General features: G+C 39.4%; 1 protein-coding gene across 1 annotated transcript in view; it reads left to right on the top strand.

Moving 5' to 3' along the window:
- HECW1 (HECT, C2 and WW domain containing E3 ubiquitin protein ligase 1) overlaps nucleotides 1-23430 on the top strand; it is a gene marked incomplete at its 5' end in the record, with an annotated part of 190958 nt that overhangs the window by 82701 nt on the left and 84827 nt on the right. Inside the window, 2 exons of the mRNA XM_082499170.1 lie at nucleotides 6522-6597; nucleotides 15774-15943. Coding sequence (XP_082355296.1) covers nucleotides 6522-6597; nucleotides 15774-15943 — 246 coding nt within the window. The remainder of the gene's footprint in view (nucleotides 1-6521; nucleotides 6598-15773; nucleotides 15944-23430) is intronic.

Genomic DNA, 23430 nt, shown 5'->3' with positions numbered 1-23430 from the left:
CCTGATAGAAGAATACTATGGTGCCAGTCCAGTGGCTTAACTAGCTAACAGGATAAGTGGAATATATTGCATTCAGGAGCTGGATAATTCTGTTAACAGAGTGAGGGTTGTAGCTGAAACACTGACTCTAATTAGGGCTAAATTTTCAAAGTGGTGCCTGGGATTATAGCCATAATTCCATTGGTGACAGTCATGGAGCTCAGGTCTTTTTGCTCCTTTCACAATTCACCTATTGTGTGTCCCAGCGCACCCTGTGTTCCCAAGATGTGGAAGAAGTCAAGTGATGGGGAGAAAGGAAGCTCTTAGTCTGTGTTTATGTAGTTATTTTTTTTTCCCCCAAAAAATATTTCCTTTTAAATTCAGCACTAGGTGGAAATAGGAGTATTCACTAATTTGCAGATCTGTTGAGGGCTGTTCCACTTCTGAAGAGGAATGGCACAATATGAAGCGTGAACTTGGCATGTTGTCTTATATTCTTTTATTGTGAAAAAGCCCTTCACTGCTGAGCTGTGGAAACAGTAAGCCATTTGCTGCTTGCTTAGAGAGTTGTTCTAATGTTAAGACTTCAGTGAAATCAAGAGGACAACAGTAAAAGCCAACAGAACTACATTAATGGAGAATAATTTTTTGAGGAACTCTTCTTGACACCTGTGTCATGTACACACAGGTCTGCTAAAGCAATAGCTCAAAGCTGATTAAACTGACATCAGCAAAACCATGCAGAATGGAAACTGGTACTCTGCCCTTACATCGGGCTGGGGAGTTTTGGACCCATCTTACATCTCGGATGAACTGAAGGATGCAAACAGATAAAAGGAGACAGAGGACAAAGCATCAGCAGCTTCTTTTGTTCCCAACTGTTGAATTCAGGCTATTAACCTTATTTATTTTGCCTTAAACCTGTGGGCAAGTTTAGTGCTCTTGAAAAACGGAGAACAGAGAACTGGACCTTTTAGCAAGCGTAGTGCAGGCAGTTACTGGACAGCCTGTCTTTTCCCCCAGCTCTGCAACACCATGTCTTTAGCTCTGACACATCTAGCAATATTTTTTCTGTTAGCTGATGCACAATTTGGGACTGAGTTGAGGCTATTTTTCACTTGTGATTTGAATAAAGCATGGGTCACAGCCTTTCCTTCTTGCAATGCTGTCATCTACTTCTTTTCATCCTCGGAGCCAGTGTATACAAACAGAAAATACTTTGCTGCTTTACTTTTGTAGTCTCTAGTTTTCTTTCACTGTAGCCTTCAATCTTCCATACAAGTTTGGATAGTACTGCTTGGAAATGTGAGCCCCTCTGAATACTTTGATATGTTCTTAGATCTGCATTTTTAAAGAAAAGCTCTTGTGAATAGATAGTATGGTCTAGGCTAGATCTTTGCCAGTTTACAGTACTGACTATTTAATCTGCATTAAATATTACTGTAGTTATAATCCATACTGGCAGTGTAAAATATTCTGGGTTTTAATTAGCACTCTTTAAAATTGGAACTTGATTGGATTGAGCATTAGTTCACGTCCATGATGTTCAGCATATACAATCAACAAATACAAAAGAGCTAGTGCAGCACTGTTTTTAATATCTCTGCAGTTGCCTCTGTTTTAAATATAAGAAATACTGGCCTATGTGAAATAATTTATATCAGTTATGATCATTAAATGTTATCCTTTTGCAGCAGAAACTACTGATACAGAAGTGCTTTGGCTGTCAGTGAAGAGTAAGATTTCTTAAACCAGATGTTTCTTCTACTTATGGGGAAAGAAAATTTGGGTAGCTTTGAATCTCTTCGCATGGTTGCAGGAGCCAAAAATGCCCTTCTGGAGAGGAAAGTGTGCTGCAGGACACTAAGGCATAACAGTGTTTTTCTGTGCTGTGTGTGGGAAAAGGAGTAAGTGCTTGTATTTGTCAGCTGTGCATATCTAGAAGTGGTAGAAGCATGTAATAAAATCATATTAATCTTGTTTCATATCAGCAGGACTTTTAAAATAAGTTGGGCTGCACAATATAAAAATATGCTAAAAGTGACTTTGTGTCACCTTGCTTTACCAGCACGCTGCACTGTTACTGATGATTGTGGTGCCCAAAAGCAAATTTTCTAGTAAGGCACCAGGCGAACACAGTTACAGCTTCTTCCAGACCTGTGTTCACACTGTATGTGTGTGCAAAAGTATTTGCCTCATCATAACCTAGAGGTACAGGGAGGCTGAATAGGAGCATCCAAGGTATGCCTTGTAAGCCACTTTACTTTCAGGAGCAAGAGTGTTGTTCTTGTTACTCGTTCATGTGTCTGGGTAGACTGGTGAAGGGTGATATTTTAGGAGATATTTTTAATTAGCTGCGAGAGTCTCTGTTTCTTATCTTCTGCTTAGACAAAGTTTTAGTGATGCACTTGAAATTTTGCCTCAGCAAGAGCTGATGGACTGTAGTACTCTGGGTTTTCTCAAGATTTTTTTTTTTTTTTTGATAACACAGTAACACAGACTATGGCTAAGGAGGGAGGGAGTCTCAAGGGCTCCATTTACTGGTGTGAAGCCTGCCTCCTTTCTTATTCAGGGTCGCATAACTTCCCTCCAGCATTTGCAGGAACTACTCAGAAGGAAAAATGATGTTAGAACACGACTGTATTATTTTTAGCTTTCAGTCATCTCCTTCTGTCTTCTTTTTTCTCTCTACTGAAAAAATGAAAAGCACTACCAACTGTGGACCTTTTTCTGAGCTCAGCAAGTCCTGAGAGGCTTGGATCTGGTCTCAAATACCTCCCTTTTTTTTTTTTTTTTTTTTTTTTTTTCAGGCAGCTGTCACAGGCTCTGGAAGTTGTCTTTTGCCATGCTTCAGGGGTTGGGAAACTCTGTAGCAGACCAGAAGATTTTACGGTGTGTGTTTACTGGAGTACATTTTAAAGGAAGTACTGATACTTCTCTAACTGCTTGAGTGCACGTGCTCCCATCAGTGGCAGTGGCACCAGCTCCGATTACAAACAAGGAAAGTGAAAGGAGGTTTGAATCTGGTTCAGGAAGCCTTTGGTTTTCTGAGAGATTCAGCTAGGCTTTTGAAGTTGCAGCTCACGTCCCATCTCCTCATATCTAGTTATGACAGAAGCATGTAATAAAAGCATATTCATCCTGTTTCATATCAGCAGGACTTGTAAAGTAATTAGGGTGGACAGCACAATGTGCAAACATGACATTATAAACTGAAAATAGTAACTAATTCAGACTGAGCTCTCACTTCAAGGGCATAAAAAAGCACCAAAGTTATTGAGGTAATATTGCGTTTGTTCCTTTTCATACCAAGGACTTCAAGTCCATAGGACGTCAAGTGATGAGATGAATGTTGTCTTTCTGTCAGCTAACTATGTTTTAAGTGGCAGTTGAGAAGACAAAGGTTTTTTTGCCTCCCGATGACTAAATTCAAGGTTTACTTACAGTGGCGAAACTCCCAACATAATTATATTGTAGCCATTAAAATCGGTCTGGATGTATTTAATGATAAATGACAAGCAGAAAGAGTAGGGCCTGTGCACTTCCCCATCCCAGGCCTCAAGACGCTCTGAACCCCGGTTGTCGCGGTGGCTGGTGAGCGTTGGTGACCATGAGCCCTCCTTTGCCTGGCCCTGCACCAGGTGCTCTTAGCCTTGTCCTCACTACTGGGGACAGTCTGGTATTGCATTAGAAAATGGTGAATCCAAACTGCAGCAAATGGCTTTTTTTCTTTTCAGAAAATCAGCCTTAATTGTTTTTAAGTCCCTGTGGTGTTTGGTTTGGTCCCAAAAAACTTCCCCTCAGGTGGACAGTGGGGCAAATGTAATGACCTTGATTGGTCAGGGCACTGAGGGGAGAAGCCTTGTGTACTCTGCTTGCTTGGCACAGCGAGCTAAATCACGTTGTGCTCCTGGTGCAACTTCCCTTTCTCTAACACTGTTCCTTCTGAGTCCTCGAAATGCCAATATTAAAGTAAAATCACTTTCCCAACCTTCCTAATATCCTTCCCTGGGTACATCCATGCCTAACCGCTCCTTCCTTGGAGAGAGGACGTCTACCTGCTCGAGCCCCCTCTGGCAGATCCCCTGCCACACCTGAGGACCTGTATCACAAGTGAGAAGGTTTGGTGTACATGTGGCAGACCAGTGCAACCAGACCACTGGAGGACAAGGAGCACAGGTTTGGGATGGTAGAGCTGTACAGGAGGCGTCTGGCTCGGTTGTGTGATGTCTTTAATGGTGCATCCCAGGTCTCAGCACAACGATAAGCACCTCTCGCCTTTCTGCCATGTGTTCCCTTTCTCAGCTGCCTGGACCGGAAGAAAATTGGAAAAGCTTCAAAAAAGTGTTGTGGTGTGTTTCAGATTACTAAGGTTAAGTGCTAGTCATTATCAAAACGCCTAGCGTTTTGATGTAGTGTTGCATCTCGGAGAGTTATGCCTGGGTAAACTAGGGAGTATATAATTCGTTTGTGCAGCAGGGCTGGTTTTTGGGCCCTGTGATTGTGTGTCTGAGAGGAGGTGAGCACTTGACAGAATGGTGTAAGTGTCCTTTAGGAGCAAATAAATATTTTGTTGTTGTTGTTTTGCTTATGGGGCTGGATGTGTTATTATTCTCTTTGAATAATGCCAAACTTTGCCAGGGCAGATTTGGCTGTGCTGGGGATTCTTTGCCTATATCAGGATTCATGACAATACTCTAGTATCTATCTCAATACGATTTCACTAATGTAGATATGGTCCCATAAGGATCGTTTAATAGCAACATAGTTTTACATTTTGAACCGGCCAGTATTTGCAGGACCCCATCATGTCCATCCCAAGTCTGTTCAAAGCATAGGCTGTTAAACTATTCATAATGATTTTGTGGCAGATCTAAAAACCCCAGATAAATGTTTAAGGACTGGAAAAAAGCACGTGTTGCAAATGTGCGCATATCTAGGTTGGTTGGCCCAGTTACTGTCCTGGACAAAATCACGAGAAGACCATAAGTAGTCAGCATTAAAGGTTAATGTGTAATAAATGTCAGGCAGTGACACAGTATGAAAAATACATCTTGACAAGGAAATGTTGCTTCTTGGTGGGATCACAACTTCAGCTGGTAAAGGTTACAGAGTTCTTGTCATAAAATTCTCATCGTCCCATACAATATTCTTATTTAAACGTGTCTCTATCCAGAAATCGGTGGTGGCTTCAATAAATATATTAAAACCTGCTTAGCTGAGAAGGCTGAAAGTGCAATTGCAACTAATTATCTGTGATCCAATAGGGATGTTTCTACTGGAATTTGCTTGTAGTCCTGCTCTACTCAATACCCTTTTCCCCATTTAAATAGTCTGTAAGAAACAGAATAATCATGACAAAAAAATCAAGTGCAACAGAACCCTTTTTTTTTTTTATAATGATGTCTAAATTCAACCTGTATATTTATGATCTAGGCCTCATCTGCATCTTGACCTGCCAGCTGTGCTTGTGATTTAACCCCTGCTAGCTGGGCTGCAGTGTCCCCTTGCCCGGGTTTTGAACTCTCTGGGGGCAAAGAGCAGTGTGTTTTCTAAGTTAAGCCTGAATACACAATATTTAATATACTGAGCAGTGAGTCACAGCTGAGTGGGACTTCAGTTACTGCTTTCTCACAGAAATTGGAACTTCACTGCATAAATGTTCTTTTTCTTGTTTGCCTGAAAGCTAAATGGCAAGAGTGGCAAGGAGCTGCAGCTTCCCAGGAGCAGAGCAGCACTTGTTTTGACTCCAAAGTCAGTGGGAGGTAGTAATAGTAGCACCACCTCCCTGCTGAACTTGGAGCCCAACTCCGAGTGGCCTCGCTCTGTTCAGGGAAAAAGCCATGAAAACTGCTGATTGCAGGTTCCTGCTGACGCCCCAGACACTGGCTCAAAGACATTGTTGCTCCCCAGTTCTGATCACAGCCAGAAGGTAGCCTGGGTCCTCATTTGCACCACAGCAGCCCACCAATAAACTTGCTGAACCAAAGACTGACATTAAAACCTAAACTGTGGAGTGCAAAGGGTCATCTATTGATTTTTTTTATTTTATTTTTTCTTAATTTTTTTTCTAGATCACCCTCAGTGCTTATTGCTATCATAATTCGCACAGGTTTTTGCACAGGGTGTTAGTAAGCTCTCAGAAGTCTTTCTCACATGGTGCGCAATAAACTTTTGGGAGCAAGATTTTCTACACTAGAAATAAGAGGTTATAAAGGCAGGAGTTGTTTTTAGAGGCGAGAGCCACATCCCCATCCTTATGCGTTACTTTTATCTCCCGTTTAATAAGCAGTTCTTTTTTGGGTGAGGAACTGCTATATTAACATTACAGTAATATTTTTGTATCATTCTGATTTCTTAAGGAAAGGCCTCTAGGAAGGGATGACTTATGCTGCTAGTGGTTAAATTATTACCTGGGTAAAAACATTGTTTTGATTAATGGTCATCTAATTGAATCTGTAAAAAATACAGTTACTAAGCAATTTGTCTGTTCAAGAGTTATTGGAGACTAGTCTCTCTCACCATTATTTTTCTTCCACCAGATTTTTAAAAGCATCACCAATGAAGATTCAATCCAGGGACAAGGAAGTCGGAGACTGATAAGTTTTTCATTGTCAGGTAGGTCACTGCTGCTGTGAAAGGTTTAAGCCCAGACAGTGGGAAACTGAAGTTACTAAAACCTTTCATATGTATGTATGTATGTATGTATAAATTTATGCATGTTTTTTTGCCATTTGCTCTAAAAGGGATACTGAGACAAAGAATTAATATCTATGATTATTGCCACACTCCCTTCAAAGAGAGTTATGTGCTGAAGCGTCTTGTTCAAGAAGAGCTTTGGGGCCATGTTAGGTTTTCCTGTTTACAGTTAAATGTTATGCTATATATGTAGGTCAGGAAAGCAAGATCAAAGGTATGCGCTTTAGTTATGGACCAAAATGGGATTTGTGACAGTCCTCTGTTTCTTGGAGAGCATGTTCCACAGTCTTGGTCTGGACATGCACCATGGTGCACGTGCTTGTCTGTATTGCTCAACAGTGACTCGCAGACTTCTTGAGCCAGGAGACTGCTCTCAGTCCTCTAAATTTTCTGAAGAATGTTCAGCCTCATTACTTGGCATGTCGCTGCAGGTTTTAAAGGCTTAATATGGTTCCTTGAAGCAGCTACGGACCATTTGATCTGGCTTTGGTAACAATGTGCAAATCACTTGTGTAGAAAAAATCAGTTTGTCAAAAGAGTGTAGTTGTGAGCAAGGTTCTTCTTTTGGAGTTTTATGCTTGCTATTTGGTTTCCGTGTTTTTTAGCTCCTGAAAGACAAAAAGAAAGATGCTGAACTTGACTTGGAAATTCTCTGAGGAAATAGTACAGAGAAAAAAGAGTTACTGTAGTTCAATTTTTTTACAATCTTTCTGTATAAAGTCTACACTTGGACATGCATAGCATTACATGATTGTTTTGGCCATATGATTTATTTCAAGCTTCCCTGTAAGTTGTGTTAAAGTTAACTAGGACTTCTCTATCTCTTTAATATTAAGCATGCAAGTCAGGGCTTTTCCAAATTAGGTGGCCAGTGTGGTTCTTGAGAAGTTATATATGCTATATGGCAGGTTAGACTGACATTAGATGGGGCTCTTTTAAAGGATCACTTATTTTTACTGGGCTGAACACTGGGCACCCACCTAGTCACATTAATTTCATAAAACCACGGTTTTAGTTCAACAGAAATAAAGAAGTAAATATTTTGTAATGTTCTTAAGTAATCTTACACAGAAAATGTTGCCCAGAATTAGTAACATTTTTTCATGCTTTCAGATTCTTTGGCCTAGTAGACCAAGAGATGTCAAGAGTAATAATTTGTGAGCCTGCTAAATAATGTTGTATCAGTGGGCCCTTTTATAAACTAAACTGTTTAGTTTACAGTTTGAATCAAAGCATACAAAGAGCATGCTATGTAATACATTTGGGATGTCTTCTTTTAGTGGTTCACAAGAATATATCACAAGATATAAATTTACATTTATATCACATCCATATTAACTGCATTATCACAGCCAGGTATTTGAAAGGCTTTGAACGCAGAATTAGTTTATCAAAAATCTTTGGTATCAAAATAGCTCAATTTCGGTCTGTCTGAAATTAACAGATTAACATGGCACAGGGACTTATTTATTACTTTCTTACTTAGTCAACAACAATAAAAAAATGTTGTTGTCTCTCTCAGAGTAAAATTACTGCTATTCCTATACCTGATATACTAGATAATAAAATGCAAATCAAGCCAGGCCTTCCAGGGGCATTTGTCTGCATTACTATCTCAGCAATAACTTCTCTATTGTTACGGGTCCTTTCAGCTCATATAGACTTCTTCTTTTCAATATCTGAATTTTGGTATACTGTCACCTTCAGTGTCATTATTTAAAAGTTAGGTTTCCAAATTATAGTTGATTTAGTTGCAATTAAAAAAAAATAACTTGTAAGACCATTAGTCTGACTGGGGACCATTGCGTTAGGTGTTGCACCAACACAGAGCCATCGTGCCCTAAGCAGTTATTCATCTAAAGAATGTGAGAAGAGCTATGCCTTCTACCATATCAATTTTTAAAAAGAAAAAATTATTAGAATGGGAGAGAAAAATCTTGAAGTAGGCCAAATCCCAAGAAATGCTGAACAGCATCAGTCCATTTCAACTGACTTGTATTGCTTGCTCAACTGCCTAGACATTCCAGTGAGACCCTATGTTTAAATGAGCTGTGCAGAAGCAGTTTAAAAAAAGTTGGTGACAAAGTGCTCTATTCTTTCTGTAGTTTTATTGAGTATTTGCTTGGACAAAATCCAACTGGTTTCACTGGAAGTTTTGCCTGGAAAAGATTTCTGGATGGAATAAAAATGTCAAACAAAGAAAAAAGTATAAACTGATGCTTCAGGGCAAAAGGAGATCGCAAGCTTCTTGAGAATCGAAATAGCTGAAAGTTTACATTATGTCAGTAGGAGGTTTGCTTTCTTCGTATTTGCTTCTTTGGAGAGTGGAAGTTGGTCCTGTGAAAGGTTAGTTCAGATTAATAGGTTCATTATCAACACTGATTTCAAAGAAGATAATTTCCTATGATTAAGCTTCTTAATCATTTATACGATGACTGTATTATTATAACTTTCATTATTTAAAATACCAAGAGAAACATTGTAAGCCTAATTTAGCTAGATTAAATACAGTGTTTAAGGAAAGCTCTACAGTCACTTTGCATTTACTTTCCGACATGACCTTTCTGCTGTTACCAGTGAATGTCACACTTCTGATAAGACGGCTGAAAGTGTCAGAGCTCTCTCGCATGAAGTACAGAAAGAAGAAATGTGCTACGCTTCCCAAGATGTACCAGCCACTTCACTGAAGGTTCATGGTTTAGGAGCAGTATAGCACCTTTGCTGAAAGCTCTTGAAACCGTTCTGTTGGCTGGTATATTTAGAAAGTGTTATCGTGAGGTTTGCATGATATACCTCCTAGCTATATGTTGCATCAAGTAACTTTTTTCAAGCTTTTAATATTTCACATATCACATGTGTTTGCACACTCTTTATTTATAAGCGTTCTTATGGAACAAATGACCAGAAGATCTGGATATTTCGCAAATATTCAGGCATTTTTCCTCATCACACCTGTCTGAGAAATGTTGTTAGTTATATTTGTGTGGCTTTCGGACCAGACATTTGGGTAACATCAGTTGTCAGTTTATGGAAGTCAGAGTATAAATCACAACTGAAAATAGTATTAGGTCCACTAAGGGTCATTTTGACAGTAGTAGTTACCATGAAATGCTTGATCAGATCACAGATATATAATACCCTTTATCTTCTACCCATTTTTTGAAACCCTAATGGCTGACTTTATAACAGGAGTTCTAGCCACTAAAATTTGGGGGGTTTTAATATTGCTATAAACCTGACTCTTCTTCTGCCCTCTCCAACTCAAGCTAACTTGCCTAGATATATACTGTATAAAGCTGAGTTACTAATCACTCGATCACTCGACTTTTTCTTACTCGTCAGAGCTTGTGCGAAGGGTATGTGACCTTCTACCACCTCCAGTACACCTGTGCCTACAAAGTACTGAAGTGCTCTAGACTAACAGATTTAAAGGCCTCAAAAGTCTTTGAATTCCGCTACTCCGTTGTCCTGTATAACACAGGCCACCCTGCTCCATGGTGTGGAGCTTTGTGTGAGTTTGGCTCAGATGTACCTTACAGACATGAGTGTAGGCTGGATCGGAGGATACCAAGAGATGGTACTTTGCTCCCATGGTTAATCACTTGCAGTGATAAAAACTCCCCCTTGCTGTGTTAAGCTGTTCACATTAGCTGTTCAGACTTCTGTGTTTTCCTTTTTGATGAAGACAATTTAAAAAGTAGCCTTTCTTTCAGCCATTTTTGAATAATTAATTTCTCTATTCCTTTCCATTTATTAATAGACCTATTTTCTTCCTGGTACATCTGCTGCCCCTTACTTACACAAATGAGAAGCCCTTTCATTTTCCTTTGTAGCATTTCCAGCTAGAAAAATTCTTTTTCTATTCTTTTCCACTATCTTTAATATTTTGCCTGGGAGCCCCATGTGACAGAAATGTTTTGGCTTATCTGATCCACTTAGTCATTTTTTAAATCTCAGATGTTTAAACACCTCCTTGTGCAACTACACCAACCAATTCTTTCTTTCTTGCATTCTTTTTTAAAAGGAAAACGGCATCTGTATATAGATCTGTAGATTTCTGAGAGCAGAAAGAACCACTTTAATTATCTGATTTAACCTCTTGCATATCACCAGTTGCACAACCTCATTCAGTAGCTGACCAAGTCAGTAAGCTGTTGTATGTTACGGAGTATCTTTCTCAATTCCCCTGCATTGTTTTGCTGTGTTGGATTTTAAGACTTCCTGTCACTACACATTACTGTTTCATTTCTAAAATTCCTTAATATTTGCTTCTTGAAATCTAATGCCAGATCCAATACTTCTGTGAATCTGTGCTCACTTTCCTTATGATAAATTTTAGTATCGTGTACTACTGCATGAATCAAATTGGCATTTCCAAGCCAATGCAATATTGCTATGCTCTTACTGTTGAAAGGCTGTTACGCTATTAGTAGCTAAAATATTTTCTATTGCTTTAAAAGCACATAGCTGAAAGGCAGGACCTATGTGCCTCCTGTTGAGCAAGAAGAGTTTTGTTGTTCCTTCTTTTGAAGCCACAACTATGCCTTAGTTAGCTCAGCTCAGTATATGAACTGCTGCCCCCTAAGACAGGTCATACTTGTTCTGGTCAAGCTCTTCAAAGTGCACTCAACAAAGAAACACTGACGTATTAGCACCCTGGCAATTGCCTTACCTCGTTGCCAGTCAGCCCAGATACCGGTCCTGTTCAACTACATTTGTTCAGTGTCAGAACCCAAGCTGACAGCTCTTTGGGAATTTACAAAGGAAAACTAAAGGGAAATGTTGGAACTGTCCATTGCCATCCATAGCAGCTCTCTTGTGGTGATGGATCATGAGGATGGTTTATCGTGCCTCGATATGTGAACTATCAGGATCTCAGTAAGATGACAGAATTTTTACTTTCTGCTATTAATGAGCAGATCATAGAGAGAATACATTCCATGTTTATATTCACCGAGCTAAATCACAATCTAAATTGAATGTGGTCTTTCCAGTGACCCTTTGGTCTTCCCAGTGTCCTCATAATTTTGCAGTAGAATCACAGAATCATAGAATGGTTTGGGTTGGAAGGGACCTTAAAGATCATCTAGTTCCACCCTCCCTGCCATGGGCAGGGACACCTTCCACTAGACCAGGTTGCTCAAAGCCTCATCCAACCTGGCCTTGAACACTTCCAGGGAAGGGACATCCACAGCTTCTCTGGGCAGCCTGTTCCAGTGTCTCACCACCTTCACACTAAAGATTTTCTAATCTAAATCTCCCCTCTTTCAGTTTAAAACTGTTACCCCTCACTAGTTATGCTTTTAGATATGTTCTGGGCAAGTTTGGCCTAACTTAAGATGTCTTCATCTTCTCCGAGGGTCAGGTGACTCCTGAGAAATATGTATAATTTCCTGGTTCAGAAAACACATGGCTACTATGCTAAGTAAGAAAAATATGTATTCAGTGACTTCACCATAGAATTGCTGGGGCTTAATGCTGTCTCCTGCAAGTGTTGATATAGCTAGCTGCAAGTCATCTATTGAAATCATTTGAATGGTGCTTAGAAACATGAAGGGCGTTAAGTACTTGTCCTTTGTTAGAAGGAATTTGCCAGCTGTATTAGAATATCAGTATCAGTTTCTCAAAACTAGTAGCTCCACTACTCATCGGTCACTGACCCTTCTGCTGGTTTGCAGACTGTCTACTTTAGTGAAGTAAACTGTGCACCAAGTGACTAGGTGGAATCAGTCTTCTTGGGCCACACTTATAAACAGAACAGCCTTGTATATTATTTCTAGGGAAGTTCTTCCAAAGCTGTTGGCGAAAGCTTCTCATCCCTCGGGAGAACAGTTTCCTAAGTTCTTTAACTTAGAACTGATAGATTGATGACCAGACTAAATATAATTAATTTATAAACCAGACTGCTCCAGACTCTGGTTCTTGCTGTGATTCTCCATCCTTTCCTGTCATGCTTCTACAAGCGTGGGACTGGACCAGTACCTCACTATGTCTACAAGGAACTGAAATACCATCTTCACAATAGCGTTGCTGATCATTACCATCAGAGAATCTCCTTGCTAAGCATGACAGAATGTGACTCGCAAACCCAAATCATACCTTTCCCATGACCTTAGTCACTTGCATTGAGGCAAAAATCAAACATGGTAAAACACAGATGTGTTTGAGCTGTGTCTGTCGGAATTGATATCCTCCCCGGTTCCATGTTTTGCCAATAAATACATGGTAGTTTCCAGATTGCCACAAAAATACAGTCTCCATCACTGTCCAGTCAGTGGACTATCAGTGCCCCAAAGTTCATGATGCTGTGTGGAAAATGGGTTTGCAAAATGATCCTTTACAAGGCAGATGGGGAAGTCTATTGCCCACCTTCGGGACGGTGGCTGCATGCGTGGAAGTGACCTAGAGCAAAGCTTCCTTAGGTCTCATCCAGACACCCAGAGATCACCATATATGGAAAGGAAGCCCTGAGGTTGGAACAAATTCATAATTCACTTGGGGGCAGCAGCAGGCAGCAGTTAGTATAAGCCATTTTTCTCAAACGAAGTGAGCATAGCTGGATTAGGATGCATGTACTTACAATTACTGAAAGTCTACAGCAGTGAAAGAGTCTGTGGTTGCTGTGTCTGCACCTGGATTCCTTTCTCCTGTCATCTTTCATGAGAGATTGCCTGACGTTATTAAACTGATAGATGTATATAACCTCTTTCATGCTAAATGTGAGTTATGAGTAAATGGGAAACTGACATATGTTATATGAATAACTTTTTTTAAGAGACTGGATGAAAATACACCTTTGCCAACCATAGGTGAGTTATCTTGGTAATATATCCTCATGTGTCTCCAAGAAATACACTGTAAAACTAGTGTACAGCAAGACACATCCAAGCCTTCTGGAATTTATTGGATTTGCCAAAGATTTAAATTCAGTTAACCTTAAACTATCACTTAAATGTTCAGTATTTTCAGAAGCTTTTTCTGAAGACAATACAGGTAAGAGAGAAATATTTTCATTTGGGGACGCAGAATAGCTGGGATTCTTCTGTTGAGATGTTGCACAGCAGTGGTAAGAGAGTACCTGAGCCATTGGTTACAACAACTTACAGCATCCGTAGGTTTCACTTCAAATTAAATGGACTTCTTCTGGATATCTGCAGATACCCATGTAGCTTTATTCAGAGCTTTTGTATTTTTAATGTTGTTTTTCACAGTGTTGGGAATTTGTGGTGAGATATGTAAGTATAACTGGGATATATGTCCTTGAGAAAGCTATTTCTGCTATCCCAGTGCATACTTTGGACATTAAAAATTGAAGTTTCTAACTGACATTTTTACAAAAACTGTTGTATTATGCAATTTAAGCATGAAAATGAGACAAATAAAATTTCCTGTTGTGTGCTTAGCTAAATTATTTTTTCTTATCTAAATACAAAAACTGGGCTATTAACTAAGGTTAGAAGTACCTTCACCTTCATGACTGTGCTTAATTCCCATAAATGGAAAGAGGCTGGTAGGTCATCATAATATGTATGTTCTTCATGATACATAATATATAAGTATATATAATTGAGAGATAGTTATTTTCTTTTCTGTCTGTCAATAGACCATTTCTTTGCACAATGGTACCCAAAGATAGTGCAGTCTCTCTTTGAGGGGGGAAAAAAAATATGAGAAACTTATACAGCAATAAATATTTCAGTTTCAGAATCTTTTGAGGAGACATCAGAGTGAAAAAAAAAAAAATAAGATCCCAGAGGTCTTTCTCTCCTTGTACGTTAGCAGCCTGACACTATTACACTGCTATGCCTTGTCATTCCTAGTGCTTTTGCAATCTTGCTTTCTGTTTCTGGCATGTATTTCTAACAGTACAACTTCCAAGGCAAAAGAGTTTGCCATATAGGATTTCAGCAAGGCTGATAGGATACGTGCTGGTATTACACAGAGATTGTATACTTAGCAAAAAAATAATAATCAGTGTTAATCAGTTTGAACCAGATAATTTTCTTTGTGTAATACTGTTGCTGTCAGCAAAGTACTTTAACATGCGCTATCAGTAGTGATATCCCCTATTTTTTGTTGATTGTTAGAGAACATAGCAAGAATAAGATTCTTAAAATACAGTCTTTTTCAGGACCATCTGTCCAACAGCTTTGGAATATCTGCAACATGAATTGTGTGGTGGAATAGATGATTAAAACCAACCAGAACAAAACTGGTTCTTTTCAACTTGCACGTTTTATTGTGTTGGCTATTACCATATGTTAAGGAAGCAAAATACAACTGGGTGAATCTTATCCCTGTTCTTGATATAGCTTTTTTCTGGAAAAAATGCTGATACTGGTGTGGAAAGTGTATGATTTTCAGATTCGTCCAAAATATCTGTCTGGAGGGGTTTAAATGATCTCCCACAACCTGCCAGAATAATTGGGTTTTTAATAGGAAGGGAATGAAAAGACTATGAAAATTACTGTTTTCAAAACCTGCCTAAAAAAAAAGGGGGTGTTTAAATCGAATGTGTAAGTATGCATTGTAGCAGTTTTGGAAACTATCTTGACTAATACTTTGTACATCTTTCATACAGCAAGGGGAAGTAGCCAGAATGCAGTTCATTGCTTTATAGCCCTATGTGAAATAAGGCTCTAAACAGAGGGGGAGAATCTCCATGCAAAAGTAGTAGAAAATAATTTAGCTACTGAACTCAGTAATAGCAATAAGTGCTTATATCTATGTGATTAAGTTAATGGATCCCTTTTTCAGAGTAGTCCTGCCACTGGAGTCAGGCTGAGCAAGTGCTTAGCTCTTTAGAAAAATCAGCAGATCACTTAATTTAAGTTGAATAAATATTGATTTAGAAGCCAGATCACTCTTCACAATCATGTTGTAAAGTTGGAAATTTCATTATGTAATTATTTGTAAATCCTAAATCACAAGATTGTTATGGTTTGACTTACATTACCTAACAAGAAACACAGTAAGTTTTTTCATATTCCTGCCGTACTATTTGAATTTCTTACCAGTTTCCCATATGCTTCTCCTGACATCCCAGAGAGCTACCTAGAACGTGAAAAATGAGCATGTTATTTACGTTCTTTCAGATTTCCAGGCTTTTGGTCTGAAGAAAGGAATGTTCTTCAATCCAGATCCTTATCTGAAGATTTCCATCCAGCCTGGAAAACACAGCATCTTCCCAGCACTTCCTCATCATGGACAGGAGAAGAGATCTAAGATCATGTGTAATACTGTTAACCCAATCTGGCAAGGAGAGGTAAGCAGTTTGAGTGTTGAGCTGAGACTTTTCTTAAAACATGGAAATTACTCTAGCAGTAGCCCTCCTTTTTTTTTCCTCTCTCTCTGTGTTTGGGTTTTTTTTTTTTTTTTTATTCCTTTCTTGGCTAAGTAGTTGTCGACCTAACTGTACTTGATGTGTTTCATGACTTCTTGTCTTAATGCAAAAGGCTTAATTAGCTGCAAAGGTGAATGATATGTTAAAACTTGCAATATGGGTTGCACTTTGCGGATGAAATTTATGACGCTGTTAATTACTGAAGGCAAGCATAGCCCAGAATTGAAAAATAAGCTTGGACAATGTGAAAGGCTGCTGTTAGACTGTCATGGTGTTCTTCCACAGAGAGCAGACATTATATACAGCAGAACAAGTACAACATGCAAATAAAAAGCATCTATGTGATTGAAAAGTGTCAGTGGCAATATAAATTAAAGGCAACTTTGGCACATTTGCCCATCACCTTGAAGAAATACTCTCCAGTATGCTGCTTCTTGTTGGAAGGGCTTAGTTGGTATTAATGAGATCTGAGAGTTCAATTGCTGCCTGCTGTTTTTAAATTACACGCAAAATGGTAACAGACAGCAAAGAATAAGGAATCTCTTTGGAATTAAAGGAGCCTGGCATAAGGGGTGTGATTTACTGCTGTTCCCTGTCAGACAAATATCTCCACTGCAGGAAAGAGTAAAAGTAATAAATAAATAAATAGACTAAATAGATTTTATCAAATTAAAATGCAAATTGTAAAGTAGTTTAGGGATAATTAGGTCAAAGTGTATAGACATGAAAGTGTGAGTGGGGAAAAAAGACAGCAGAAATGTCACTGAATACCTGGAGGGGTACGGTCAAGAAACTAGGTACCACATCAAGTTATAGGACAGGTGAGTCTACATGGGGAAGGTTATATGGCAGGGGCACAGGGTGACGACCTTGAAACTAGTCTGAGAAAAAATGCCTAACAGGACTTAATTAAGTGGAAGACCCTGTCGTGAGACATCCACCGACCCGTAACTTCTCTGTGGCTCCAAGCATCAGATGTATCTGGCTGAGGGGTCGTGGGTCAAGCTGAGGAGCTGGAACTGACATGGAAGATCAGGGAGTTGGCAGAGATCTTTCAGTAAAGTTCATAAGACACAGGCCTAGAGGCGGGCAAGCATGAAGGAAAAACTCACTGTATGTGTGTCCCACTTGTTACGTGTGATTGTGGGAGCTGGCAGCAAGTGTGGATGCGAGGAGTTGACACTCAAAGGAGGACCCAGGATATGGCTGTGGTCCCACTGTTCTCTATCAGCCAGAATTAACTGCTGAGGTGGCACACAGGCTGTCCTTATCCAAAGAGATCCGTAGCAGCTGTGCTGATGGAGGCTGAAAATAGGCTTTTTAGAAGCACTCAATACTGGTCAGAAGTCTTTTGACAAAGGCAACCCCCAGCCAATGTAATTTGTTCGCACTTCAAGGTCCTTTTGCACTGCTAGAGGATAAAATAACCAAAGTAAGAATGTGGCCCTGATAAAATGTCAAGGGTGCCTTCTCCTCAGGCCATGCAGGATGGCTGAGTTTGCAGGCTGACATTTCTTTTCCAGTGGAGTTTGGCAGCAAGAAAACGAAAAACAATGAAATGGCCTAATTACAGACATCAGAAAGCAAAAGAGCACAGCTGGCTTCCAGCTTCTCTCTTCAGCCCCCTGTCTTTTTTGATTGCGTGCAAGCACACTGCTTCCCCCTTTCTGTTTGTTAGCCTGTTAGTGGCTAAGGAGCCTAAAACAGCTGAGCTGTCATTCAACGTGTTCTCCTTCTGCATTCTCTTCAGCTGATATTGAGATGTTTAACTTCATGCATTTGTGTTGCAGTCTATGCACATCAGCTTGTCTGAAGTCTTTGTTTTGTTACCGAAACCCCGCATTGGCTTCTATTGCACAGAAGACTCTAGGCCTGATTTTCTTCAACTTTGTCCCTTTATGGGACAAGGGGAGAAGAAATACTGCAAACTGTTGCTGAATTGTGGTGGTAGTCATTCTTCTGTCCACCCTTTTCACTGATGTATGTGAATATATGAAGTGAAAAGTATTGAGGAATCATAGCCATTTCATTGAATGGATCAGTCACTAGTTTTTTTCCCCCCAAAATAGTTTAATTAATATATTGTTTCAGAAGGATGCGTCTTTCCTAAGCTTCTCTGTCACTACATGTAAATAAAAGCCAGATGTTGTTTTGTCAGTTTATTGTCTCAGTTGAATGTCATACCTAACTTGGTTTGGCTGCTAAACTTGAAAAAATCTGGAATAGGGAAATAAAACTATAGAAATAGTTACATACTGGGATCTGTATATGTTCTTGATTACCCTTGAGCAAGTTCAGAAGTGAAAGAGTTGACTCAGTTTTGTTTGGCCTCAACACCAAAATAAAGTCGTACAAACTGAGAGATTTTTCATTTACTTTTATTTATTCATTGTGGTGTTCGCGCTCATATACTTACCAGGTTGTTCTATCTGCATAGTAACCACTTGCATTACAAGACCACTCTGGGAGCACCGTGATGAATCAGGCAATTTTTCATCTGTGTCGTGCAATATTGATGATCATCTTCATTTCACAGGCCATTCAAATACTGTTCAGCATGAGTTATCCTGAGTTAGAGCTATTCTTCTCTTGCTCTGTTTTGTGGTACTTTGTACAAGAAGACATAAGGAAATGGAAATTTCTTACTAAGAGAGAAGAGTAGCAATGTAACATTTTGACACTTGCGGCAGGGCTCTGCATGAAGTGAGAGCCTCACACTGAGAATTGTTCACTGAGACAGGTGGTATGTTCTGCTGGTAGAGAGGGGTCGTTCTGTGATGTTTCTGTATGTTTTCACATGCTTACAGAAGCATAAGATCAGATTCTGCTAAGCCAAAGTGCTGAATGTTGCTGTGTGTAATAATGCCAAATGGTAAGTACTTTGGGGGAGATCCAGACTAGCTACTGGTGGTGCTGAGGCCTCTACAGGGTTAATGAGGAGAAGTAAGCAGCTGCGGAAAATAAAAATAGTAACAAGTGTCTTCAGGCAGGGAACTTGTTGCAGAATCAGCGTTAATGGTCCTGCCTGTTTTCTTACTCCTGGCTATACTTTCCGACTGGTGCATTCTTCAGCAACATCTGTACCGTTAGATGAAATAGGTGGGCTGCGGGAAACTACGTGCCACTGGACAGCTTGACTCTAAACCCCTAGCTTAAGCAGGCATTGCACTGGCACTCCACACAGTTGCAAGAGCATAGTGGGTAAGTTGTCCCGTCATGCTGATTTGAGGGTAAAATGCAAAGGAAATCTTAGAAGGAAGTGCCCACTTCCCAAATCTTCTGTATATCTAGTAGAATTGAGGAGGGTGAATGTTGATTGTATCTCTTCTAATATTGCTATTAGAAAAATTATGATACTATTCCCCCTATTGTTTCATATTGGGACAATGTATCTACTGCCAGATTCTTTGGAAAAAGCTTCTTTAAGAAGACTTAATTTGTCAGCAAGCGGTAAAGTTCAGATGAGCAATAGAGATCGTTGGAAATCATAAGCAACAAAGTGAAGTGGTTTAAGAAGTATTTCACGTACCTCCAGCTGGTTAGCAAATTCTCTTGATGGTTTTGCAGATAAAGTACTTCAGGCCACTGGACTTTCCCTTAAACATATTTACGGTATTTCTTTCTTAACTGTGGCATTTGAGCTAACTGCTGCTTCAGTTTGTGTTCATTTACTAGTGAGTGGAGAGAGAGCCTCAAGGAATGGCAGCAAGATGACTATAAAAATTGGCTGTTGCAACCATCCAGCATATTTAAAGTAGTAGGAAGTGTCATGTGTTAAATGACGCATTGAATTTCGACTCTGATAATTCCAGCTCTGGAAGAGCAGAATGCCTTAAAGTGGGAGCCCGATACTAGGATAAAAACAATCTCAGCTCCTTGCAGCTTCACTGTTTGTTTCTTTGCTTTAGCCTTTACAAATATTGGTACATTATAGCTGAGGCATAAAGTAGTGGTTTAGGTGGCTGCTTTATCACTCTGAAGATAGCTGCATTTCACTGGTGAATTAATTGATGCGTATAAGTGGAGGTGTTCAGTACTCTGTTGCAAGAGCACTTAACGAATAGTAGTTAATGTGTCAGATCTGATAAACAGAATTACAATATTTTCACATGTGTAACTTGTACTCTCTGCACCTCTGATAACCCACAACCTTTCAAAAATACTGCACTTGAATGAATTCTCACGAAATCTGTCTCTTCAGATTACCAACGCAAAATCAGAAGGAAACGGTCAGGGGCTCAAATGCCAGAGGGAGGTGGTTTGGGGAGAGAGGGCTTCTGTAGTGCAGACCGTCATCAGTGACAGGAACGTTGGGTTTGGATGCTGCCTGCAAGAATGTCAGGATGACATGAATGCAACTGACTGAGTGCTAGTTTGTAACTGCTTTTCTTATGATGCAGATTTATCACTCGGGCACTGAGTCTGTGATCATGAATGTGGGACTGTTGTATGATGGGCCACCCAGCAGTGCTGGGACTGAAAGATGCTTTGTCAAAGTAGCAAGATCATGCCATATGGGGCTTATGTTAGCTCTTTGTTTCTCTTGAGGCTTTATGTTGGCTAATATGATGGGTGCTACCTGAGGTAGCACAAACCTAGAATGATGCAAGCAGGGGACGCTTGTTCAAGGATGGATCTTTCCAGAACAGTTAAACCATTAACGATGCTTTGATATATTTGAATCAACACTATGAATTTAAATGAAAGCAGGTTATATTTGATCTGATTTTGATCTAATATTCAAAGCACTAGATGCTGACAGTCCTACCATGGCCTCACAGAATCATTGCATGATTTCACCAGTTGTCCAAAATGAAAAAATCAACAGCAGCGTCACACTGATTGAACTGTTTATTTATTGTTTAAATTAGATAACCTTTCCCCCTGCTTCTAGTCTCAGATACAAAAGAATCTGCGGCAGAAACTTGGAGGCCTTTACACCTAAGTGTAAGTCCAATATAGGTGCAGTGAAATCCAGATTCTGAATTTAGTATGAGTTTTGCCAAAGGTGTCATTGGGACTGAGTAAAGCCTTGTCAGTGGTAGCTTCACTGTATAACATTTCTGGACATATGGCCAGGTAAAGTGTAAAACATAGTTTGAACCCACAGAAAAGCTGTGATTTTATAGCTGCAGTTTTTTGAATATCTGGTGATGATTGAAGTGTGAAAGCCCAAGACAACTTTAGTTTCTTCAGGAATGGGTTATGGTGTGAAAAAATTGTCTAGAATTTTTTTTTAATATGTTACTCTTCTAGAAATGCATTTTAGTTGCAACTTCTGCATCTAGAATACTGTCAGTCTTGCTAGTCTTGTATATTAGTGCTCATGAGAGTCCTCAAATATTTTCGTTCTGTGCTGTGCTAATAAATTTGTAGGCAATATGTGAGAGATGAAGAAAAACCCTGACTCTTTAAGCAGTGTTTGCACTTGATTTATCCAGAAGTTCTTTTAAATTTCTAATGTCTTAGGGCTGAAATTTGCCATTAGTAAAATAAGAAACATCTTGCAAAACTATCTAAGCCATCAGAGAGAATTCATGATGAGCCTATTAACTAGTAACTCTGAATGTTGTGGAATATGAAATAGATGGAAAGGACTCTTTTTATTCCTTGTTTCCAATACAGAGAGGTAGTGAATCTGAGGGAGAAATCTAGGAAGCCAACTTGCTGAAGGCCCTATCCAACTTTGAAGGAGTTCAGTTGACAGGATTGAATCAGATCTTAGAACAGCAACGCATATTTATGTGCACCCCTTTAACTGTCAGGGGAAAAACCCCAACACATTGTGCCATACCAGCATAAGGTAACACATTGGATCTGGCACCTTGCAGTCACTGCTGAATTCCAGGACTCTCTCCAAGTATGTGTAGGCATGTCCCAGCATTTGGCAGCAGTGGAGCTCTGTGCTTGACACTACTGACTCTGCAGGATTTTGTATTGTCATTGAGGAGTGCTGTACTAGGTTGAAGAAACTGGAATTCCCCACGAGCTTATCTGGTTGTTCATATGAGTAGTGTTGTATGGGACAGTAGTGATATGTAGAGGAAGTTTTTGAATGGGGAGCAGGATAATACAGATGGATAGTGATGAGTGCATTAAGAGTGTAGTTGTTTCACTGGAGTATTTGAAATGAAAAACCCACTAATGAAATATTCAGCTGAAAGCCTAAATCTGTCTTCATCCATCAAATTTAATTTACAGCCTTTTAAGATTTACTTCTGCTTGTATCATCCCTGTGGCATGATGGATATTGCAAATAAATTTTCTTTTCAATTATATTGCTTATTCAACTCCAAATCAAGAGCCCAATTCTTCCTGTCACCAATTTATTAATTTACCTACCTTTCACCAGTTATTGTTTTGACTATTTTTAAAGAACTTGACTTTCCCTTAACTTGTCTAATTAGTGCTAATGGGCATGTCCTGCCCATTTCAACAGCTTCCTTGAAAGCTTTATTGAAAGCTGATCGCTGTGATCTATCCATATTCAGGCATGCAAATAATATTGATAAAAATAAAATATGGGAATTAATCATCATTAGTTGATTTTCTATGACAACTATTCTCAAGCTCTGGAAATTGTTCTGTTATCTTATAAATGGATACAGATGTATTCTGCCAGGTCAGCATTAGCATATGGCTTCATTCTTTACCATATATAAGTCATGCATTAAACCTCCACAAGATCTGTTCACATTAAGAAAATTAATAAACTGTGCCTGTGAAACCATTATTGGGTCTGGAAGCAAATAGACAGTAACCTACTGTTCAGTGCCTGAAACTCCTTCAGTGGTGTTTACTACAGTGTTTTCAGATCTTTCTTGAAGATGGAAGCAATAATGTAAAATCAGATTTATATTTAGGTCATCAAGATGATGTGAGAGTATGAATGCGTTGGCTGATCCTAAGTAGCTTTGATTCTGATTTGTGTCTCTGTGTAAGTGAATGTGCAGGAGGTAGCTGTGCAAAATCTGTGTAAATGAGAGGAGAATCCTAATGACTTAGTACTGAATAGATGCAGAACTGATGATAGACTGCTTAGCAATAGAAGACTTAATATGTTGATGTGATGTTCTCCACCATGTCACTTTTGCTCTTCCCACTCCTTCCCTTCCCTGTATTTCTATGGAAATACTTAACTACAGCTTGTTGATTTTTGGTGCCTGAGAAAATATCAACTATAGGTTTTCCTTTGGCTGGGGCATTTTAAGGTTGTGCCTGGTACAGATTCTCCAGTGTCTAGTATGATGAGCTATAATGCTGCAGCTTTTCTCTTAGTGAGGAATTGATAGGGTCTCTATCTCCTATCCTACTGCCTCTTTTCATTAAACAGGTAGGAACAAAACAATCACTCGATCTCCTGCCGCTCTTAACACGTGGGACAGGCTAAATAGCTAAAGAAGTGAGGA

This window comes from Vanellus vanellus, assembly GCF_965231255.1.
Source record: "Vanellus vanellus genome assembly, chromosome: 2".
NCBI lineage: Eukaryota > Metazoa > Chordata > Aves > Charadriiformes > Charadriidae > Vanellus > Vanellus vanellus.
Note: the sequence above shows the minus strand (reverse complement) of the source record. Positions and strands in the feature narration are given on the sequence as shown.